This window comes from Hermetia illucens, chromosome 2, assembly GCF_905115235.1.
Source record: "Hermetia illucens chromosome 2, iHerIll2.2.curated.20191125, whole genome shotgun sequence".
Taxonomy (NCBI): Eukaryota; Metazoa; Arthropoda; class Insecta; order Diptera; family Stratiomyidae; genus Hermetia; species Hermetia illucens.
This window is the reverse complement of record NC_051850.1, coordinates 57404854-57426446: the sequence shown is the minus strand read 5'-3', so window position 1 is coordinate 57426446 and position 21593 is coordinate 57404854. Positions and strand designations below refer to the sequence as shown.

The 21593-nt window shown below is 43.9% G+C and overlaps 3 protein-coding genes and 1 long non-coding RNA gene across 6 annotated transcripts in view; 2 read left to right on the top strand and 2 right to left on the bottom strand.

The window, feature by feature from the left end:
• The first annotated feature begins 575 nt into the window (after positions 1-575).
• On the top strand, positions 576-1554 carry LOC119648277. Its single transcript, XR_005249036.1, has 3 exons — positions 576-613; positions 675-816; positions 869-1554. It is a non-coding gene; the product is annotated as an uncharacterized LOC119648277 (long non-coding RNA).
• Positions 1555-10481: 8927 nt separating this feature from the next.
• LOC119648675 (ER membrane protein complex subunit 4) lies at positions 10482-11256 on the bottom strand. Of its 2 annotated transcripts, XM_038050467.1 has the most exons (3): positions 11113-11256; positions 10926-11055; positions 10482-10863 (listed from the first exon to the last, which is right to left on the bottom strand). In XM_038050467.1, exons 1-3 carry the CDS (start codon positions 11166-11168, stop codon positions 10549-10551), a joined length of 501 nt encoding a protein of 166 aa, XP_037906395.1. In that variant the 5' UTR covers positions 11169-11256; the 3' UTR covers positions 10482-10548. The 2 variants fall into 2 exon arrangements, with proteins under 2 accessions (XP_037906395.1, XP_037906394.1); XM_038050466.1 differs by having other exon boundaries at positions 10926-11243.
• A 172-nt stretch (positions 11257-11428) lies between these two features.
• LOC119648431 (tRNA (cytosine(72)-C(5))-methyltransferase NSUN6) lies at positions 11429-13110 on the bottom strand. The gene is made up of 5 exons (XM_038050185.1): positions 13037-13110; positions 12522-12846; positions 12308-12467; positions 11576-12256; positions 11429-11516 (listed from the first exon to the last, which is right to left on the bottom strand). Exons 1-5 carry the CDS (start codon positions 13040-13042, stop codon positions 11429-11431), a joined length of 1260 nt encoding a protein of 419 aa, XP_037906113.1. The 5' UTR covers positions 13043-13110.
• A 73-nt stretch (positions 13111-13183) lies between these two features.
• The window catches only part of LOC119650343 (ADP-ribosylation factor 1), a 42304-nt gene continuing 33894 nt past the window's right edge, over positions 13184-21593 (top strand). Inside the window, exons 1-2 of one of the 2 annotated variants that reach the window (XM_038053010.1) lie at positions 13184-13350; positions 13560-13743. The gene's annotated coding sequence lies outside the window, so the exon portion shown is untranslated. Of the gene's footprint in view, positions 13351-13484; positions 13744-21593 lie in introns of both variants that reach the window. The other variant, XM_038053009.1, reaches the window with a different exon arrangement.

The window sequence follows — 21593 nt, the reverse complement described above, 5'->3', positions numbered from 1 at the left end:
AATAATTTCCCAAACAAAAATTTCCTTTATCAGCTGTACCCGAACTGTCAATGGTCTTCCGTCCCTTTCTCGCCTACACCAACAAATGGCACAAACATAACCTCTCTCCGGCAAGATAAGCAGCGCACGGGACCAGCGCGACGTTTCGAAAAAGGTCAAAGTTCTTTCCTATCGCAGTATACCGTAAACTTGCAAGGTGGCGGGTCCGGCAGTTGACGGGTCGACGTTTTCCGACATGCTAAAATTCTTGGTACGTACATTTCCCGTGAATTTTTCCAATTAGAGATTTTGGGAATCCCAAATGTGCGTAGTTATGTAAGTTTCATCTATTTTTAGTTAACATTCGCCGCGGGTGTGTACACGGGGATGTATGTCTCCCAAAATTACGAGGTACGTTCGCTCGCGCAAACAAAAACTTGAAATTTTCTGATGTTGTCATTTGTATTTTGTGCAGGTGCCACGGGTTGACGAGCCTTCGAAAATTGTGGACTCGGTGAAGACTTGGATGGAGTCGCATAAAAAGGATAAATGATTGCGTGGGAGCAGGTTCAATCTTAGCGAAATTTTACTATGGTATTAGCATCCCCTAATAATTTACAGTCCAAATTAAGCGGTGAGGATTGTTTGGCTCGCGAATGTCCAGGACACTAGCAACCGCTTTCTTCTCGTTGCAGGTTTAAATTACGATTTCCATCAGCTGAGAGCCCGGAAGCTGCTTTTAATATTTTTATTAGAAACCAACTTGAAGCGGAATGTTTAAATAAAAGTTATTTTTCGTAACCAGAGTGCACCGCGGATTTATTAAACATAATAGGGGTAAACTTTCCACCGAATATCTTCCCTAATATAAATCAATTTATGACCGCAGTGCGAAGAACATCAAATCCGCCTAAATAAATTTATTAAACCTTCGGAAACAAAAAGCCTTTCAACTGGAATTCCAGAAGGCGGTCGTCAATTATTCTTCGTTAGTGAAACATATCGAATTCATTCTTGAACAAATTGATATAAAGCAAAATTTACGACTCGATGGTCTGCCTACTATGGAAGTGAAATTGCCTGTGCCTGTGTAGCCAAAATATCACCTGGTAGATAGTGCGGCGATATAAAATATTGTCCGGATGTGAAATATTGACGAGAATGTTGGTATAGTACATTTACGAATGCCACAATCAGAGGCCCCCCAATGCTTCGCGACGTTAACATAACATTTCAACGCCCCTAGCACAAGGCCGATTTCATAATTTCGCCGAGTATATGTCTAGACGAAGAGCGAATGTTTGGATCGAATTCTGATGGAAGAGATGCACGAGTGACGCCCAATAGGAATATTAGGCCAAGAAAACTATTTGAATGGAAACGTGTTTTTCTTCTCTTATTCCATGGTTTTCGGAAATCTTTCCATAAAAGCTTCCAGAATTCCATTTAAATCATTTATTCGTTGAATGGGCAGATATGCTGCGACAAATGTCAATTTTGCTTATGCACATTGAATACGAGGCCGACTTCTGTTTGCTACTTCATCCAGTTGAATAAAAGCTTAATTTGCATTTATTTGGAAGTTCGTCATTTTGTCTACATGATCCGAATTACTTGGTTAGGATTGTACCGGGAAAAAGTTACGCCAGTAGTTGAGCAGCATTGTGAATTTCCAATAGTGTGAGGGAAATTTTTAGGCATCTCTGGATTACTAATTCTTTTTCTTGAGCCTTTGTCCCGTTCACAAGCGGGGTCGGCTCGTCGTGATCGGTTTTAGCAAGTCGATACAGATCTCTCTAGCCATCCCGAGTGTCCAGTTTATCGTAAAGATTTTTGAAATGGTTCGCTCGGGTGACAGCGTCTGCTTTCTTTGCTTCCCGGTTGGCATTCTTATAAATTTTCCAATGAGCAGGCGTTTTATAGTCGAGAAATTTGTGGTAGAGACCTTACTTTTCACGGACCTTCATTTCAACATCGTCATTCCAAAGTCAAGTATGTCGGTTGATGTACCGCTTACCCGGCTTGGCGACCCCGAGGGTTGCAGAGGCCGCTTCGTGGATCGTGTCTTTCATTTGGATCCATGATTCTTCCACATTCGTAATGGTCGGCAATCGTATGAGTGAGACCGTTTCTTCTTTCTTCTCACCAAATCGCCACCACTTAATGCGCGTTCCTCACGCTGTTTTATCGGTGGCTTAATTCGCAGGACGGCAATCAACGGCCGATGTTGAGTTGCGATGGTCTCATAGGGAACGACTTTGCAATCAGTGACGGTGTCGGCGTCTTATGAGAATATAATCGATTTGCGTTTTACTGTTCCCACTATAAAATGTAGGAAGATGAGACAATCGGTTGATGAAGCATGTATTCATAAGTACAGGATCATGGTTGTCCGCAAAATCGAGTATACCTTCGCCACCCTCATTGCGCGCTCCGAACCTCTTTCCCCCATGGCACCTGTTACCGTCTGCCTTTTCTCCCACACGACCATTAAGGTTACCGGCAATGATTATATAATCGCCAGCAGGCGCGTGACAATTTTCATCGAGAAGTTGCCAGAAGGCATCTTTCTCGGCATCAGGTCGACCTGTCTGTGGTGCGTACGCGGTGAAGAAGTGAATAGTGCGATCAGCTGATATAATAATGAGATTCATCAGCCGATCATCAAATCGTTCGGCTTCTTTAATGTCATCACGGAAACCCTCTGCCAACACCATATTGAGTGTGTGGGTTACCGAGACCGGATACCGGTTGTTGCGTCAAATTTTCTTTATTAAACATAACGCAATATCCTTAACTTCCATCACAAAGCAGTCGCTCATGATTTTCAGATCTCATAATATCTAATTAAACTAACTCCACATCAAAAGCCAACATTTATGAACGTCACACAAAGCAGTATGTTATCTACCCAATGATTGTGTCATTTGCGGAGAACTGTACGCAACAGTTAATTTTAAGAGAAAGAAGCGGTTCTCACTATGAAAAACAGGAAGGCGCCAGGTCCTGATGCCATCCCGACGGAAGTTTACAAACTGGTGTTCCGCCAACGGTCAGATTTGCTTCTTGAAGTGTTCAACGCCTGCTTGAAGGACATTTTTCCTTGTCGCTGAAAAGTGACCAGACTCGCGTTGATCAGTAAGGGTAAAGGAGACCCGGAGCTCCCGTCTGCATACCGACCGCTGTGTATGCTTGACACTGCCGATCCGTGCTGCCGGGGACTTATCCGCAAGGCAGTTCGGGTTCAGAACAGGGAAATCTACAGTGGATGCTGTTATGGAGGTCGTAGATGCGGCTAATCGAGTCGAAGCGCACAGCCGCCGATCTCGACGGATAGTGCTACTCATAACGCTTGATGTCAGAAATGCTTTCAATTCCGTAAGATTGACAGATATGCTAGGCATACTAGAGAACTCCTTTCACGTGCCAAGCTATCTCTTCCGGATATTGAGGGATTATCTGAAAGACCGCTCCCTGCTCTATGAGACGCTAGAGGAGCAAAAGTAGGCTGGAAATCACGTCTGGAGTAGCACAGGGATCCATCCTAGGGCCGAACCTCTGCAACGCTTCCTACGGTAGTCTGCAGAGACTCGATATGCCCGAAGAGTCGCGCCTGGTCGGTTATGCAGACGACGTTGCGGCACTTATTGCCGGACTTGGCATATTGATGCGACGGGTAAGCGGATGGATGACTGCTCACGGTTTCAACCTTGCGCTGGAAAAAACCGAACTAGTTATCCTGACCAGAAGGAGAATCCCGACCCTGCGTCCCATATCAATCGGCGAGTTGACTATAGAGTCAAAACCAGCGGTTAAATGCTTTGGTTTAATGCTCGACTCGAAGATGAGCTTCTTCGAGCAAATCAAAGCAGCAACGGACAGGGCTGCAGCTGGAGTCGCGGCCTCGAGTCGACTAATGGCGAATGTCGGGGGCCCTATATCAACTAGGAGACGTCTCCTCATGGGAGCAACGCAGAGGTATGGGCTGATGCCCTTGACAAGGAGAACGCCTCGCTCAAGTGCAGAGGCGAGGAGCTTTGCGAGTGGCGTCTGCTTATTGCACCGTCTCCGAACCGGCTGTGATGGTGATCGTGGAAGTGATCCCCGTTGCCCTCCTATCGCTATCTATCGCCGTAAAGGAGAAAACTTAAGAGAGGTAGTTGCCCGTCAAGAACGTCAACGCACCCTTACCGAGTGGCAACTTTCTTGGCAAAATAAGCCAAGGGGCAGGTGGACTGCGCGGCTCATCGACAAATTAGACCCGTGGTTGAACAGAACGCACAGTAAGATTGATTGCTTCCTTACCCAACTTCTAAGTGGGCATGAAAGTTTTCAGTCTTACTTGCACAGGATTGGGAAGGCGCAATCTCCTGATTGTGTGTTCTGCAATGGAGTGGCGGACGACGCTGAACACACCTTTTTCTCTTGCGAGAGGTGGGATGGCCTTCGCCAGCAGCTTTATGCAGACACAGGGGAGCTCTCTCCAGACAACATTGTCAAAGAGATGCTGAAGAGCGCTGGCAGGTGGAATCGTATTGCGCATTATATTTAGCCTCTTCTTTTTGCGAAGAAGATTGAACTCGATCGGCGGAGGGATCGGACGATAAGAAGTTCTTTGAACTAACAACTCCTTTCCTCTCCTCCCCTCCTGTTGGTGAACGGAATTCCCTAACTTGAAGGCTCCCAAAGCCGGGAGAGCGGGAGGGCTAGCCCAAAGTAATGTGTCAAACGATTCCAGGCTAGTTCTCTGCTGACAGAGAGGTGTTTAGTTGGTAGTCCGCCAGCGTGCTGTTGTGGGAGTCCAACACTCTGTGCGTAAACGCATTCACCCGCCCTACTCCCAAAAAAAAAGAGAAATAAGGAGGATGCTAATGCTAAAGACTGCTGCACATCTGCGGTTGAAGGCTTTAAAAACGTACAGTGCCGATAAAAATGATGAGACACCCCATACAACAATTCCAAGAAGGTGTGTATACATCCGAGATAACGGTGCCGAATTACATTCTTCTGAGTAATTAGTTTCCCCGAAAACATGTCCAGTGATTGAAAAAATTCGAATTTCAGGTAGGTAAAAAAGATAAGACACCAAGGAAAAATCATTCTCTGGTCATTAGAGTGTGAATATGTGACCAGTAAAGAAGACGTAAGTTATTAGTAGAATTGGTTTTTAACATTTGAAGGTGATTTTTAGTAAATTTTGTTTACTGAATACGTGATAATGCATATAGGAAAGCGGTTGACTACGGCGGAATCAAAGATTATACAAACATTACATGACGAAGGTAAGTCCATAGCGGAAATTGTTCGGATTACGAAGCGCAGCAGATTTGCCGTCCATAATGTTATTCGGGATCTCAAAAATTATAGAAAGAAAATGTCTACAGGGCTGCCAAGAGCGGTAAGTCCTCGGCCTGAACAGAGGATTATTAGATTAGCATCCAATTCTTCGCTAACCGCACGGCAAATCGCGGACAAGGCAAGCGTTGACACTGCTACTAGAAATGTCCGAAAAATTATCGCACGAGCAAAACATCTTAAGCGCCGCAAATTACAAAGAAAACCGCCTCTCACAGAAAAGCACAAATTGACCAGAATGGCTTTTGCAGAAAATCACTTGCGTTGGAAGAAAAAATGGCCCCGTGTAATTTTTACAGATGGACCCGACGGTTTCAGCTATTATTTCCATCATTTAAGGAAGGAACTGAGATTGTTAAGCAAAAGACAGTTTGGTGGCGAAAGTGTAATGGCTGCTATTGGATACAATGGACGGTCAACTATTCGATTTTTAAGTGAGAAAATAGACAGCTCCGGTATGTGCTAATGCTACATGAGGAATTTAGCAACAATTTGGAAGCAATCGCGGATCAGCCGTTCATTTTCCAGCAAGATAATACTGCGATTCATAGTGCAAAGGTCGTTAAGCAGTATTTTCAGCAGCAACACACTGATGTCTTCGATTTTCCAGCGAGGTCTCCTGACTTAAATATAATCGAGAATTGTTGGGGGCAGCTGATCCGAATGGTTTATTCTGAATTAAAGCAATTTGAAAACGTAAACGAATTAAAAAACGCTATTATTTCGGCTTGGGGCCAAATTTCTAGGAAACATATAAGAAAATTGTTTAATAGTTTACCTAAAAGAATGGTAGAAATTATAAAAAAGAAAGGAGGCTTAACAAAATATTAAAATATCATAAAAACAAACTGGGCTTTATTACTTGAATTCCACTCTACTCAGGAGAATGCAATTACGTCCAGTTATCTGAGATGCATATACATCTTCTTGTAATTGTTTTTTTTTTAAGATTTCTTAAAAAACATGGGGTGTCTTATCATTTTTGCCGCCAATGTACTTCAACAAGGCGTGAGCTATGCTTAGCGTTTTGAAATTCGCACCCCAAAGCCAAGAAAATACAAACGCAAGGTTGGGGTTCAAATCTCACTGGTGGCAGTGCGATTTGCATCGGATACTAGTCGGTTCAGCTGTGAATGAGTACCTGGATCAAATCAGAGTAATAATCTCGGGCGAGCACAATGCTGACTATATTGCCTCCTACAGTGTTATTGTAGTGTACCGTTACGGTCTTGAATGAAGTACTCCAACACATTTCAAGACCCTGGTCCAATATGGATTGTTGCGCCAAGGGGCTAGAACAAGGAAATAAGGAAGGAAGATCATTCACGAAAAATCAAAACAGAAATGGACCGCGGATGGACTCTAGGGGTACTCTCAATGGGGGAAAAAAAGAGGCAGATGCTACCATCTGCACTTAGATCTCAACCAGGAGAGAATACTTGTTGAAAATCCATAAAATCGGTGACTTGGTGAGAGGCAAAGAGTGGTTCATGGAATCGAAAGCTGTAAAGAAGTCAATATAGATTGTATGGACATCGTTTCTTATATTCAATGACTTCGCTACAAAGTTAATGAATCCCAACAAATTGTCAACAGTCCAGCGTCGATGTTGAAATCCATGGTGCTCTTTCACAATGGGGTGACTCAAACAAAACGAAAGGCAGTCTTTTACGTATCTTTCAAACATTTTGGAGAACAAAGAAAAGATAGACATAGGTGGGTAGTTTTCGGTCCAGGTATTGTAAATTTTTTTGTGTAATAGTATAATATGAGCTCTCTTCCACATATCCGCAAAAATACCTTCGGACTAGCTCTTATTATAAAGTAACAGTAAGGAGAAGGGTAGATGCTCTGTTTACATCTTTTTAGGAAGAGATGTCGAATGCCATCGGGACTGAAACCGCCACTAACGTTGACGTTTCCAAGTAGTATACTAGCCAAAGAGGAATCAAATGTGTCGGATGAGACTTAAAAAAAATAGTTAGCAGTAAAAACGGAGGAGAAATGATCCAGAAGAAGTTCACGAGCTGATTTAGAGGAATACAAATTATGATCATCCAATTTTATATTAACAGCGAGAGAATTGGGCGAAGAACGAAAATTGCGGGCTTGTGAACAGAAGAGTTTAAGTTCCCGTCGCTCGAGTGAGCCTTCGATGCTATTTAAATACTGGGAATGTGCCGGTAATTATTACGGCTACGTCGTCCGCAAATGCTTGCGCGAAGACTTTTTTGTCATAACAGTGGAGAGAGAATCGCTCGCTGTGGGCAGCCTCTAAGACATCCTGCTTCAATAGACTTCTGGCCGACCGATATGTGGATTTTTCTCTACTCTAGCATGTGAAGAATCCACCTTATTAGCAGCGATTCGATTCCATGCTGTCTTGCCGCATTACAAATTGCCGCGAATGAGGCATAATTGAAGGCACCTTCGATGTCCATGAATCGCCTTTTCAATTTTTGCCGTAAGTTCATGGAGTGCTGTCTTCGTGGATCTGCCCTTCTGGTAAGCGTGTATCCTATGGTGAAGTGGCCACTTGTATGTGTCCCTTATGAACCGATGTACTAGCCCTAGTCCTTTTAGTAGAAAGGACGTTAGACTGATCGGGCGGAAGCTTTTTGCGTCTGTGTAGGTGGGTTTCCCTGGTTTTGGAATGAATAAGACCTTCACATTACGCCATTTAATTGGAATATAGGCGTGTATTAGGCATGCGCGATATATATGTAGACCCGGGACCCCTCTCTATTACTAGCGCAGAAATAATGCCATCCGGACCTGCAGACTTGTTTTTATGGAACGAGTTAAATGCCTACACTCGTTAGGGCACTAGGCTGTCGTACGGATGGTCGCGGTTCAAACCTCACTGGTGCTAGTGGAATTTGCATCGTGATTTGACGTCGGATACCAATCGACTCACCTGTGAATGAGTACCTCAGTCAAGTCAGGGTAATAATCTCAGACGAGCGCAATGCTGACAGCATTGCCTCCTATAGGATACTGTAACCCTGTTGAATGTAGTGCTCTAACACACTTTAAGACCCTGGTCCAATTATAGTTGTTGCGCAAACGGTTATTATTATTATGCTATCATAGGCGGCCTTAGTCGATGAAAAGATGGTGCAACTGATGTCCATACTCCAACAATTTTTCCATCGCTTGCGACACAGAGAAAATCTGATCTGTTCTGGGCGTATGGCGCTATCCGACCTAGCAAGATAGCGGAGAATATCTTATAGATGGTACTCAGCAACGTGATACCTCTATAATTGCTGCATTGTGCGATATCTCCCTTTTTATGTATGAGACAGATAATGCCTCGTTACCAATTGTTAGGCATTGATTCGCTGTCCCATACTTTGAGCATAAGTTGATTAACCCCAATTCGGCTGTGATTCCATCGGTTTCTGGCGACTTATGATTTTTAAGCCGATCCACACTTACGACTAGAGGCAGACTTCCCGTGTCACTATGGGCTGTTGACGGACTTGCAGAATAAAGCCTTGATAGACCCCGCAACCCCTTTAAAGTTGTCAGAAATAATTTCCACCTGCGCAAACGATATTCTTTCCATTGTTTTTCAGGACATTGACAACCATCGCATTCGCGATATATTTGGACCTTTCAATAGCTGTTGGTCATCTTTACTCCATATCGTCCCTAGGAAAATCGGCGGAGGTCTTGCGGAGATTACCGGCCTCTGAATGCTTAGGCAATTCCCAACTGGTACCCTATTCCACTCAGCTTTGCGCATTCATTAACAAACTTTCGTGTTTTCACGACCTTGGATCTGGCCGGGGCGTATCATCAAATTGCTGTAGCTTCCGAATGCTGGAACATTGGCACCGGCTATAAAGGCCGGCTGAATGGCTCACGACCATCCGTCGTATTCTCAGTCCTTGCCTTTCATCCTCTTTCACTTTCGCACAGTCCATCGAGAGGAGCTCACAGGCAGCCCGTGGTGATCATGTATGGGGAGAATCTGTGTTCCCCGCTTGCGACTCCAGCATGCTGCGTCTGCTCAGGGACACGGTTTCGAAGCCGTAGCCGAGTTCACCTTCGCGACATACGACGGAGGTTGACACTCCCAGGGACCTCAAGACATGCTTGCAGTTCCTCATTAGGGTGGACGTTGCACCCACAATACGAGGACCCCTTTAAAGCCCTGAAGCGACGGGAGCACTCCTTCAGGCTCGACATCCGGGACGGACCCAAATGGGTCTCCTCGTCGAGACTAAAAGCCTTCGCCAAACCGGGGGATGCTTCAAACAAGCGCACCCGAAGCATTGACCATCGACCACTCAACATAAGTCTTTACAAAATCGACTGCTCATTAAGATTGACCTTTCCTTATCGATCAGTCGAAACTTAACCGCCGGGTATAAAACCTCGCAACCAGGTTTACTTTAGAACTCGGGTACGAGGCAACGGGAGACCGCTTTGCAGTAGTCGTCAGCATCGGGGTAACACCACCTCAACTCACTTAGAGCCAGAGACTAGGAGCATTCTGCGGGTCAGTAATACCTTTGTCATGGCGCATATTCTAGAAAACAGTCATAAAGCGTCTTCCTCAGACAAAGGTCGTAACCGTGAGGGAAGCAACTAACCGAGATGTTTTTGGTGTTTAGTGGGAAGAGAGGATTAAAATTTACAGTGAGGTAGGCGACAAATCGTTACTTTGCTCGCCTTTTACGACAAGCAGGGAATACTTAGAGGGTATCTCTAGCCCGGTGAGCACTTTTTCATCACCATCAAGAATTAGGGGAAGAATGAGAAAGCCTACATTTTCCACATTGTGTTCTTTGGTTGTTCTTTTCAAATAAACCACTTACCCGAATGCTAGCACGAATATAGTTTCCATTTTCATTCTTCCAAATTGAAATCCCATTTCTGTTTGCTGCTTCTTCCTTCAGGTGGCTGGGACTTCGCGCTATAATTCCAGCGGCTTCTCTTATGCACTTTACACTTTCGTGTTCGGGGAACTGTTCCGCAATTTGTTGGAAGCCACAAAAACCGTTCGGAACCGTCAAGTCCGCGCAAGATGGCCTGCGTCTCCTATTAAAGTCTGCCCGCCAGGAAAAAAACGCGGGAAAACCTTGGGGTATTTTACGACTCTTATTTCGTCCCAATTTCAAATCAAACGCTCGACAGTAAAGGTAACCAAGTGATTTAATTATAATGCGAATACCAACTTAATACACCTCATCCTAAAATAAATCAAACTAAAGAAATGCCTCCGCCGTAATATTCTAGCCTCGTTTGCGGCTCCACGAATGCCAGCCAATCGGACGCGTGCGTCGGCAGCAACCCCATGCTCTGGCACTTGTACAGAGCCAGCGCCACATTGGCCAAGTTACCAAGGATGTAAGTGATCTTCTGTCCGCTGCCGTGCGACCCCTCGCCCAACTTCGCTGTCGTCTGTGTGGAGAACATCGCCTTGATCGGTCGAATCAGCATCATCCCAACCATCATAATCGGGAAAATGGAAATCGAGTTACCAGCCATGTACATGATGAAGAGGTTCATCGGGAGCTGGAAGGGACCGAATTGATAACTCAAGGCTGCATATCTGCGAATGTGGGGTGGAAAAATACCTGCTTGATGGGTCCGAGTGCGATGTCCCATGACTTCTTTATCATCAGATGATGATCTTTGACAATTTCCGTATGACTCTGCGAAACTGAAGGGTTGAAACCCGGTGGTGCTGGGATGTCGGGGTTTTTACTGAAAGCGATTAGACAGGGTGAAATGACGATCAGGGGTGACGCTGTGGATAAATACCTGGTTGTGAAGTCTAACGACCATTTGAATTTTTTGGCCGATGATTTTGTCGTCATATTTATGAAATTAGTTCTTGAATAAATCACCCCAGAAAGAAGAACGAAGATTTGCCCGAATGGCAGGAAATTCAGATCTAGACAATTGTCAAAGTCAGGCTGATGTTTGTTCGAGGGGAATTCGAAGTCAGTGTTTCTCAAAGTTTAGGTGTCGGGTTTTTCTTATGGAGATCTAACGAACAAGCCGTTTATTAATTAGAAAAGTTGGATTGAAACAAATTTTGTTGTTTTTATAAATTTTATTCGCTTAATTTTTTAAATTATCCCTTACAAAACTTTGCAATAAAGAATCCTACACTGTCGACAGGGTCATCGTAGCCTTCAGGGCCGAATCGTTGCACAAGTTTTCTGCATATAAGGCAATTTTGATGATCAATCGAAATTTAGTTAAAAACTACGGAAATTACCTTTCCTCATCTGTTAGCTCAGAACCTTCTACTCCACTACCTCCGATAATTGGATCAGCTTTGATGAGTCTTAATTCCGGGAAAGAATCGAGAGCCCATCGTACAATGCCCTCATTTTCACTCTCCATTATCGTGCATGTGCTGTAAACCAGGATCCCTTGCTTTCTCAGCAAGCCAACCGCGGCTTTAAACAATTTCCTTTGAACCTTTGGATAGGATTGCAACATTTTCGTGCTCAGGTTGCAATTCAATAACGGTCGATTTCCTAGAGCGCTACATGGGGCGTCTAGGAGAATTCGATCGAACGATTCAGGAGGAAAGGGTGGACCCTTTGTGATGTCAGAAATCTCTGTATTTTCCGCTAGCGCTTTTGTGGAATCAAATGCAAAGCATTTTATCGATTTCAAATTTCGTTCTGATACTTTTTTTCGAACTAGTTCAATTTTTGATTCAGTCTTGTCAAGGCCGATTATTACCCCGGAGTCCTTTATTAGCTCTGCCAAGTGAGTGGTTTTATTTCCTGGGGCAGAACACATGTCGAGAATGGTCTCATTTGGCTGGGGATCGAGAACACGACCGCAAACAATTGACGGGAAATTTTGAAGTAGAGCTGTTGGAGATGAAAGGTCGCCTATTGAAGGAACTCCGGAAATTGTGTGGTTCATTTCAACAGCGATGCCTCTGAGGGAATAAAACAAGTAATTACATCCAGAATTCAAAGCTATGTGTTACCTAGGATCAATATTTTCCCCAAACAGTTGATATCTTGCCATTCGCACTGTACCAATTCCCAGAAACGTCTTCATTGCTGATTCATATACGGCGCTGGTTCCTTTCTTGCATTTCGCTTCAATGTCGGTGTAAACATTTACATTTTCGCCAACTTTAGTGCCTGAAATTTCTGATTTAGAGTGATATCATTCGAATATGCAGGAATAGCGCCTACCGCTTCTCATTGCCATTACGCCGGGAGCGTATATGTGAGCTCCTCGCAAAATAGAGGCCCCACAACTTGTGTCGACGATGATTTCGTTAAGTCCTTCCTGTGGACTACTATTTTGACTCTCGACGGAATGCAAATTTGATACTGAAATTAATTCTGGAAATTGTGAGCTGATGTGAACTTTAGGCGGGTTCGGATACTTCTTCAGTAATTCTGCTTCGAGCTGATTTTTCAATACTTCTGCATTCGCTTGTAAAAGGTTTACTCTGTATGTTGTACATTTCGGTGCTTTGCATAGCCATTCGCATAAATCCTTTACAATTGGATTCTATAAATATTGGAAATGTTCGAAAGATGTTTGAGTTAATGCAGATTATGACGATTCGAAATTCTTATGATTTCATCTTTTAATCAAAGTAATACACTGAGTCATCCTTATGAAGACAAAAAGAAGCCGAAACAAAGAAGCGAGTGGGTTTTCTACAATGCAACTATAACAAATTGTGAAATGAAAAAACCTCCATGCAATTATTTCAAACATCACAAATTCACCACACACCAATTGCACATTCCACGAGTGCAATTCTTCGTTTGCACTCCGCGGACGTGTACAAAACTGTCAACCTGACATATTCAACACGTCGTCGCAGCTGCCCAGCACGAATTCGCCACATTTTTTTCCTATCTCTTTCGACTTTCCAACTTTCAGTGTGAATTCTCGGCAAATAAAAGCAGTGGGCAACAAACGAAACGTCGTATTTTTTTCTGTGACTTAAGGAACTTACATTCCGTTTAAAAATTTGTGATTCAACTTCCGGATACTTCGTGAAAGGTGTGCGTGGATAGAACATTTTATTTACAATTTAATCGACCCGAAATTAATCTAGAATCTACGCCAGGGCCGCTTGTTGGCCAAGTGGACAAGGAATTGGTAATCAAATGGTTTTTCTCTTGTTCTGATTGTAGAAGCAACGATTTGGGTTTGTTGACCAGCGGCAAGGAGACGAGTTCCGAGGGCGATATTTATCGTTTTTTATCCAGATTTCTCGATATTACGCACTGCACGCGAAAAGAGGTTAAGTTATTCAGCGTATTGGAGAGGAACGAAAAACTCGAGCTGTGAAATTCGGAATACGAGGGGAGGCTGCACCGTGGAGTAGTGAACAACTCGACTGTGTGCGTGTGTGCTCGTCAGTCAAAATTTGACGGAAGCGGGTTGGATGTGGTGAGTACTCGCCTGATAAAAATTGGAATTTCGTCTGGATTTTTCGGTCGAATGTTGATAGAAAGTGATTCTGTGCAAACGGGGAATTTGGCTTTATCGCGACGCTAAATTTAGACGCTTCGTATCGAAGTGGCGATTCGAATAAACACTTTATTTCGGTTGAAAGTCTGAAGCCATTCGTCAATGGCATCATAATTTGGGATTACAAACGTCCGTAGGGGCTCCAATGCGGCTGCTCATCCTTGGATGGAGCGTGATAGCCGCTAGATTGCGGTCACTAAACCACCAGTTGCTCCTCATCTGATTGGAATCCGATCGATATCATAGCAATTAGCGGTTCTTAGCCCCCAACCACTGTCGTGCCTACGAAAATTCCTGGCATTTCAGAGCTTCAGGTCACCCCCTTGAGCCCTTATCCGACGGAATAGCTGGGATAATTGCGTTTTATTTTCGATGCCAAACTTGCGAACTAATTGGGAGAAAAGGTAAACAAATTGGATTCCATTTTTTGTGTCTTCTCCGAAACCAAAGATTCCTATCAAAAATAAGTTCTCTATTCTGTGAAGAGATGCTTCCTTCCAACATTCTTGGGCTGAGTCGAGAGCATTTACTGCATTGTGTCCCTTTTAGGATGCATTTACGAAACCCTCAAAATTGTTGGATTTGTTTATATTTTGTGATCATCAACAGAAATCTGATTCACTGCTTTGGAATTTCCAATTCTCGAAAAATATTTCACAACGTAACAGTTCTCCTGTGAATATTCCATACCCAACTAACATATACTGACGGATCCCTCACAGCAGAAGGAGCGGATCCCGGTATCATTGGTCCAAGGAAAATGTACTTTGAGCCAATGGGCTAATAATAGCATATTCCAGGCGGAAATATACGTCATGGACAAATGTGCCTCCTTTAATCTGCAAAGGAACTATAGGGGGCAGAACATAGCTATTCTCATCGATAGCCAAGCAGCGTGGGTGGGAATGCCGTGAGACACTGAATACACTCGGCTCGTCCAACAAAGTCTGGATACTGGGATACGGTTGGAAAGTAACAAGTCAACGGGCGAACTAGCCAAGAAGGGAGCAGGGACGCCTTTACACGAGCCAGAACCCTTCTGTGGAATCGGAAACGGTTTCATGGCTATGAATCTAAGAAATGAAGAGGAACGGTTGAGGGACCTATACTGGGCGGGCCTACCAGGGATGGGGGATACGAATCCATACGCACAAAGGATTGCTTAAACCTCACCAAAAAGAACCTCCGAATCATAGTGGGAATTCTCACTGGTCATTGTCGGCTGAACTATCACCTAGGGAAGCTAGGGATATCTACGGGCACTGCCTGCAGGTTTTGTGAGGAGGATGACGAAACCTCTATACACGTCCTGGGACAGTGTCCGGCACTTGTGCAAAGTAGGTCGAGGCATCTGGGAGAACACTTACTACCAGATGCAAAGCTGGAAGATCTGGAAGTAGGGAACGTACTAAAGTTCTTGGTGGTTATAGGCGTGCTTGAGATACTATGATCAATAGGTACACTATAACAAGTAAAAGGGGCACAATAGTTCTTCAAGGACGCGGTGCGACTTTCCCTTAATAGAATAATAATAACAATTCTGAATTATATTTTTCAAAACAGGTTTTTCCCCCAACAGCAATCCAATGGGCTCAATGCTCTTGAATATTCTAGGTCTCAAGTTCACAGCCGTATCATAACAGAACTTCTCATAGTTTCTTACTCACATAGTGAATTATGACCTGTCAGAATATCCACAATACTCCTGCTTTCCGACAGGATAAACTTTGCGGTACGCATGTTTGGTTCTGGCAGAAAAAGTTTGGTGTGTCGAGCAGCATTTAGGCTCTGCCACCTGTCATTATGGGAAACTTGTTCCCAGTTTTTGAAAACAGACTTAGCCAATGCTACTGATACTCCAATTGCTGGCTCCTGTCCCGACGTAGGGGAGATTGACCACTCTTTCGGTAAAACATTCGAGATTTCATTTCTCTCTACCAACAGTGACCAGATACCCAGAGTAGTTCCACCGTATTGAGTCTAGAGATAGAGTTCAAACGATTTCTGCATTCCTGAACGATTTTCGAGGTGATCAAAGGACTACTCAACGCCCTCAATTTAGCTTGGATATCACTGCAGATTGCGATGCGCCTGCCCTTCAATCGCTCATCAATCACCCAGTTTGCCGCCCTTAGGATCGCATAAACTTCGGCTTGAAAAACCGTTGCATATTGTCCCAAAGTAAAAGCCCACTTCTCGTTTTTATTCGACAGGTAGACTCCGGCTCCAGATCCCTCTTCTGTTTTTGAGCCATCGGCGTGAAAGACTTCCGTATATCCCGCTACGCATTTCTCTGGGTCTTCCCAGTTCTCTCTACGCTTCAGGGTAACTTCATATCTTCTACTAAATAGATGTATGGCGACACGAGAATCGGAAGGCATTGTAAGAACTGGATTCAATCCTCCCAGTAACTCTTCCAATGCTCTGTGCCCCCCACATCCGTTGTTTCCCCATAGATCTAATCGAATTAGTCTATGAGCTGCTCTTGTGGCGCGGCAGGAAATTTATTTCGAATGTCGCGAATACCAGCGAACAGATGACGTCACCGGCGCTCCACTCTGTTCAGACCTCGCTACAAGAGTGAGGAACAGAGTAGGTGACGAGAAACGTCAGATAAAAAAAAATAATAATATAAGTAAAAAAAGACAGTTGGCAGTCATTGTGAAAAGAACGAGTTTTGTAGAGAAAGAAAATAGTTACGGACGGAAATCAGTATAATTTCTAAGATCCCGGATTTATAATAGGAGTACTTTTTTGAAATTGTGTATTGAACTTTGTAAAATACTAAAAAAAAATGCCAGAAAACTATTTCAAACGTACCTGGTTTGTTAATTTCACCTGGAATTCCGGACGAATTGTCTAGGTATTATTAAGTTTTCATTAAAGTGATGGGATAAACATCGATTCAACTTGGAAAAGAATACAAGCTCCTAAACTCTCATTGCAGTGCTTTGAATAAATATATCCAGGGGCTGCAAATTGAGTAGTGCATTCAGAGCTGCGCCGAATGTCGTGCTCATGACACCAGTGATACCCAGACACACAGTTCTTTGCAGTGCGGCTAATTAACGGTGAAAACCTTTTTGTCTCACCTTAACCCACCATACTACGGATGCATATACGAACATCGGCCTAATGATGGCAACGTATATCCACATTACCACATGAGGCCTGAGTCCCCATGTCGAGGCAAAGGCCCGTCTGCACAGCCCATAAGCTGTGAGAGCTCGTTTCATCTTTACCTCTACATGTTTGTTCCAAAGAAGTTTTTTATCTAGAGTGACCACCAGATATTCCATTTCTTCGGAAAGTTGAAGGGTAGTATCTCTCACCTTAGGGAGGCAAAGTCCATCCAATTTTCTCCTTTTTCTAAATAATACAATTGTGGTTTCATTTGGATTAACTGAAAGGCCATGTCTGAGGCATTAACTGTCTATCAAATCAACGGCAAGTTGTATATCTCTACACACCCACCCAATACACAGCCACGTCATCAGCTAAGCTTGAGTGTATATTGGCAAATTTTGCAGTTCGCATAGTAGTGAGTCGATCAACATACTCCACAGAAGTGGCGAAAGCACATCATCAACACCACGCGCTCTGGGGGCATCACAAAGTTTTTGAAAAGGCGCACAGTCAAAAGTCCCTCCAATGTCCACGAATACCCCCATCGCGTACTCACCATTCAAAGTTGCATCCTCTATCTTTGTGACCAAAGAATGAAGAGCAGACTCACAGGACTTTCCACGCTGGCAAACATGTTGGTTTTCACTAAGTGGGTGTGACCTAAGCGCGTTTCCACGTATGTGACGCTCCACCAATCTCTCCAAACCTTTCAGCAAGAATGAAGTCAAGCTGATCTGTCTGAAGCTCTTTGGATTAGAATAGTCATCTTTCCCAGGTTTCGGTATGAAGACTACCTTAACGTTTTGCCAAGAGAAAGGCACGTAGCCCAGAGCAAGACATCCTCGAAAAATATTTCTTAGAGGTCGCTCTAAGTGCTCCATACCCTCTTTTAGCATTGCCGGACAGATGCCATCCATGCCAGGTGCTTAGATGTTGGATACTAGTCGTTTAAGCTGTGAATGAGTACCTGAGTCAAATCACATTGCCTTCTACAGTGTTCTGTAGTGTACCGTCTTTAATGAAGTGCTCTAACACACTTCAAGGCCCTGATCCAATTGGATTGTCGCGCCAACGATTATAATTATTAGGTGCACTCCAGCGGTAAGTGCTGGTCTATTTTGACATGCCTAAAACGTCATGAACCAAGTTTAGACCTATGGTAAACAAACAGCTTTGGCACGTGAGTGATTTTATTGTGGCGCCATAGACTTTTAGTTGTTTGAAAATATCTGATTCTGTGCCAAATAATCGTCATTTGCAGAAAGTGTTACTTCTCTTACTGCATTCAAACACAATGGCGACTGAAGCGCATCGAGAGTTAAAAAAAGTTTACGGAAATGCTGCTTTAAGTGAAACAATGTACTGTGATTGGGTCTGTTGCTTGAAAGACGGTGATTTCCCTTTTGACGACTGTCCACATGAAGGAAGGCCAAAAACCTTCGAAGACGTGAAATTGAAGGAATTCTTAAAGAGGATCCATACCAAACGCAGGAACACTTGCGTCGGTTGACAGGTAATGCCAAGTCATGTCCAAGCGATTGCAGGCGTTCTGAATGGGAACTTGGTTTTCTTATGATTCGAAGCCAAGGTGTTGAACGTTGTTTCCAGCGGCAAGAAAGGAAGAGTTTTCTTCATTGCATCGTGACGGCTGATGGAAAAAGAATTCACTACAGCAATCCAAAGAAAAGTAAGTCATGTGAACTGTCCGGTCGTAATTCTACGTCGTCGGCTCGGCCTAATATACATAAAGCGAACGTTATTTTGTGTATTTGGTGGGGCCACCAGGTGTTATTTATTATAAGCTGTTGAAACCAAATGTAACCATTACTGGCGAATGGTATCGCCTTCAATTGATGCGACTAAGCCACTGCGCGAAGAACGGCCACAATACGAGCAGAGTCACGAAAAAGTGATTCTATTGCATGACAACGTTCGGCTTCATGTCACCAAATCCGTTCACGCTTTCATAAAGACGCTCAAATGGGAAGTCTTACTCGATCCGCTATATTCTCCGATATTGCGCCGTTTGATCATTATTTGCTCTGTTCGATGGTACATGGTCTGGCTGTTCCGTTGATATGAAAACATCGAAAAATGATTTAATTCGTGGATAACCTCACGACGCGAACACGTTTATCGTAACGGTATTCGAACTTTGCCAGAAAGGTGGGAAAAAGTTGAAGCTAGCGATAGACAATACTTTGAATGAAATGTATCCATGTTTTGACAATAATGTTGCATATTTTTATAAAAAAAAACAGCGAAAACTCAGTTGCGCATTTAATATTATTATTGGCTCATGCATACGAGCCGAGCGTCGAGATTTACGAAGACTTTCTTAACACTAAGAATAGAACGCAATAATGGTTGAGCTCGCCACAGTTGATTTTGTGAGGCGAACTGCTGGGAAGCCAAACCGGAACATAACTTATCACACTTTGTTCTAATTAGTACTGTCGTATGCTCATTTGAACTGGATCAAAATTTGATAGACGTTGACTTTGAAGTCCCAGCTTTACAGACTTCTCGGGCACCTAATGAACTTCCCGATTTACACCATCCCGTTGGAATTTTCAACTGAAGTGCTCTAACACTCTTCAAGTCAAGACCGTAACGGTATGCCATGATGCAATATTATTTCCTTGGTTTGACTCAGATGTTGACTCCCAACTGAGTCACGATAAAAACTTCGCTGCCAACAGGAATATTTTGACCGCGATCGTCCACTGTGACAGTCTCCACTATATTATCCATCTTTGCCATAAGGTAAGATCCGTAGACTTAGCATTAGCGTCTCTGGAACTGCATTACCACAGAGACAATGAAGACGGTGGGAACTGCAACAATTCAATGGTGACCTAATGTCGGGCACTTAGACTTAGGGTAGACTTAGCATTAGCGTCTCTGGAACTGCATTACCACAGAGACAATGAAGACGGTGGGAACTGCAACAATTCGATGGTGACCTAATGTCGGGCACGGGGTCGTCGGGGGTCCTCGGGTTCTTCTTGTTTACCAGTTCCGCGGGACTTGCATCGAATTTTTCGCGATTGAGTATTGGAAGGCCAAGTAGAATGTGTGGTAACACTTGCAACCAAGCTTACTCTCTTATAAAGCTCAAGTGACGAAGTTGAGAGGGAGGAGGGGGATGCTTTTTAAGGTTTTGTTTGCAAAACAAAATCTTATTAAAATCGGCTCAATGTCTGTCTGTCTGTCTGTCACACGCACTTTTCTCAGAAACGGCTATACCGATTGTAGTGAATGATATCCTTCTTCGTTGCAAAAGGGGGGGGTGTACATTTTTTTTTTTTTACCGAATATAGTCATGTTGGGTATCAAATGAAAGGTCTTAATTAGTACTTTTCGAAGCCGGTCTTAGTTTTGACATTTCTTAGCAAGGCGGGAAGTGGAAGGGGTTGAAAATGATGATTGAAGTGTAGAAGGTGAAGTTGACTTAGCCGTGTAAATTTACTGCAACTAAATATCAATATCACACTAAGTTGAGTAGTCTCACATGCTAAATGCATATACACAACGGGCTACGTACAAATGGGATAGTTCTACACTCATAGAAGAAGCAAACAAAACGTTTCATACCTGAAGCACCGAGCTTCCGGTTTCCCGACTTTTTTTTAAGCACACCTGAATGACTTATGATCTATGAGGCTGGCAGGAAATTATTTAATTGTGAGGCACGCGGCTAATACCTCGCGGTCGTAGAGTAGCTTTTGGTGAAAGACAACATCGACGAATACGACTAGAAGTGCTTCTTGCTGAGGGAATAGCAGAAATGTAGCTTCCACCAGCTGTTGCTTGGTGGTCCAAATGCCTGTATAGCCTCTGGGAACCACGCAATCGGGCGGGAATCTTTGGTCTTCAGCCCAGACAGGGAAGCTTTAGTAGAAGTTGCAGTCCCAAAGTCAACCTAGTGCAGGTAGAGTATTTCTGGTGACCTAAGGGAGGTTATGGATTCAATGCGATGTCGATCCACTATCAAACCATAGTGGCACGGAAAGTTTGTGTGTGTTTTTGAAATGCCAAAAGCTCCATGCTGGAGGCGGAGTTTTGTAGTGTCCCAGACTGTGTCTGCCAGCGGAAACAGCTTGCCGTGTCACGAAGCTCTTCGCTAACCAAAGATAGACTTCGTGGATTTTGTAGGCGGTGGCGACTAGTGCATCCAGATATCTTGAATTCACAGATGTTAAGATGGCCGTGTGCTTTCCGGAAGTCTCTGCAGTCATAAAGACTATAGCAGCTTAGTGCTGACTTTGTTACCATCCAGCCCAACTACCTTCGCTTGGCGCACAGTCACCTAGCGTTAACTCTGCCACTAAGTGTTTAGGTTCATCCGTTTCATTGACAGGCATCTCTTCATCCAGCTCGACAAGCGCTTGACTAAAACGTGTGGCATCCATTGTGACGCCGACTAGAGCTGATTGTGTCTCGTGTTGGCGGAAAAATAGTGCCAGTCTCATACGCCAAAACGGAGCCCGAAATTCCTAGTCTGGACGATTTTTTTTTGCGAATCGTCTCCGCCCACTGCTTGCCGAGCACTTGGAGCAGTTGGAGTAGACACTAGTCCAAAACTTCACCTTCCGTGGGCATTTTGAACGTTCGAGGGCACTTCACCATCGGGGATTGCG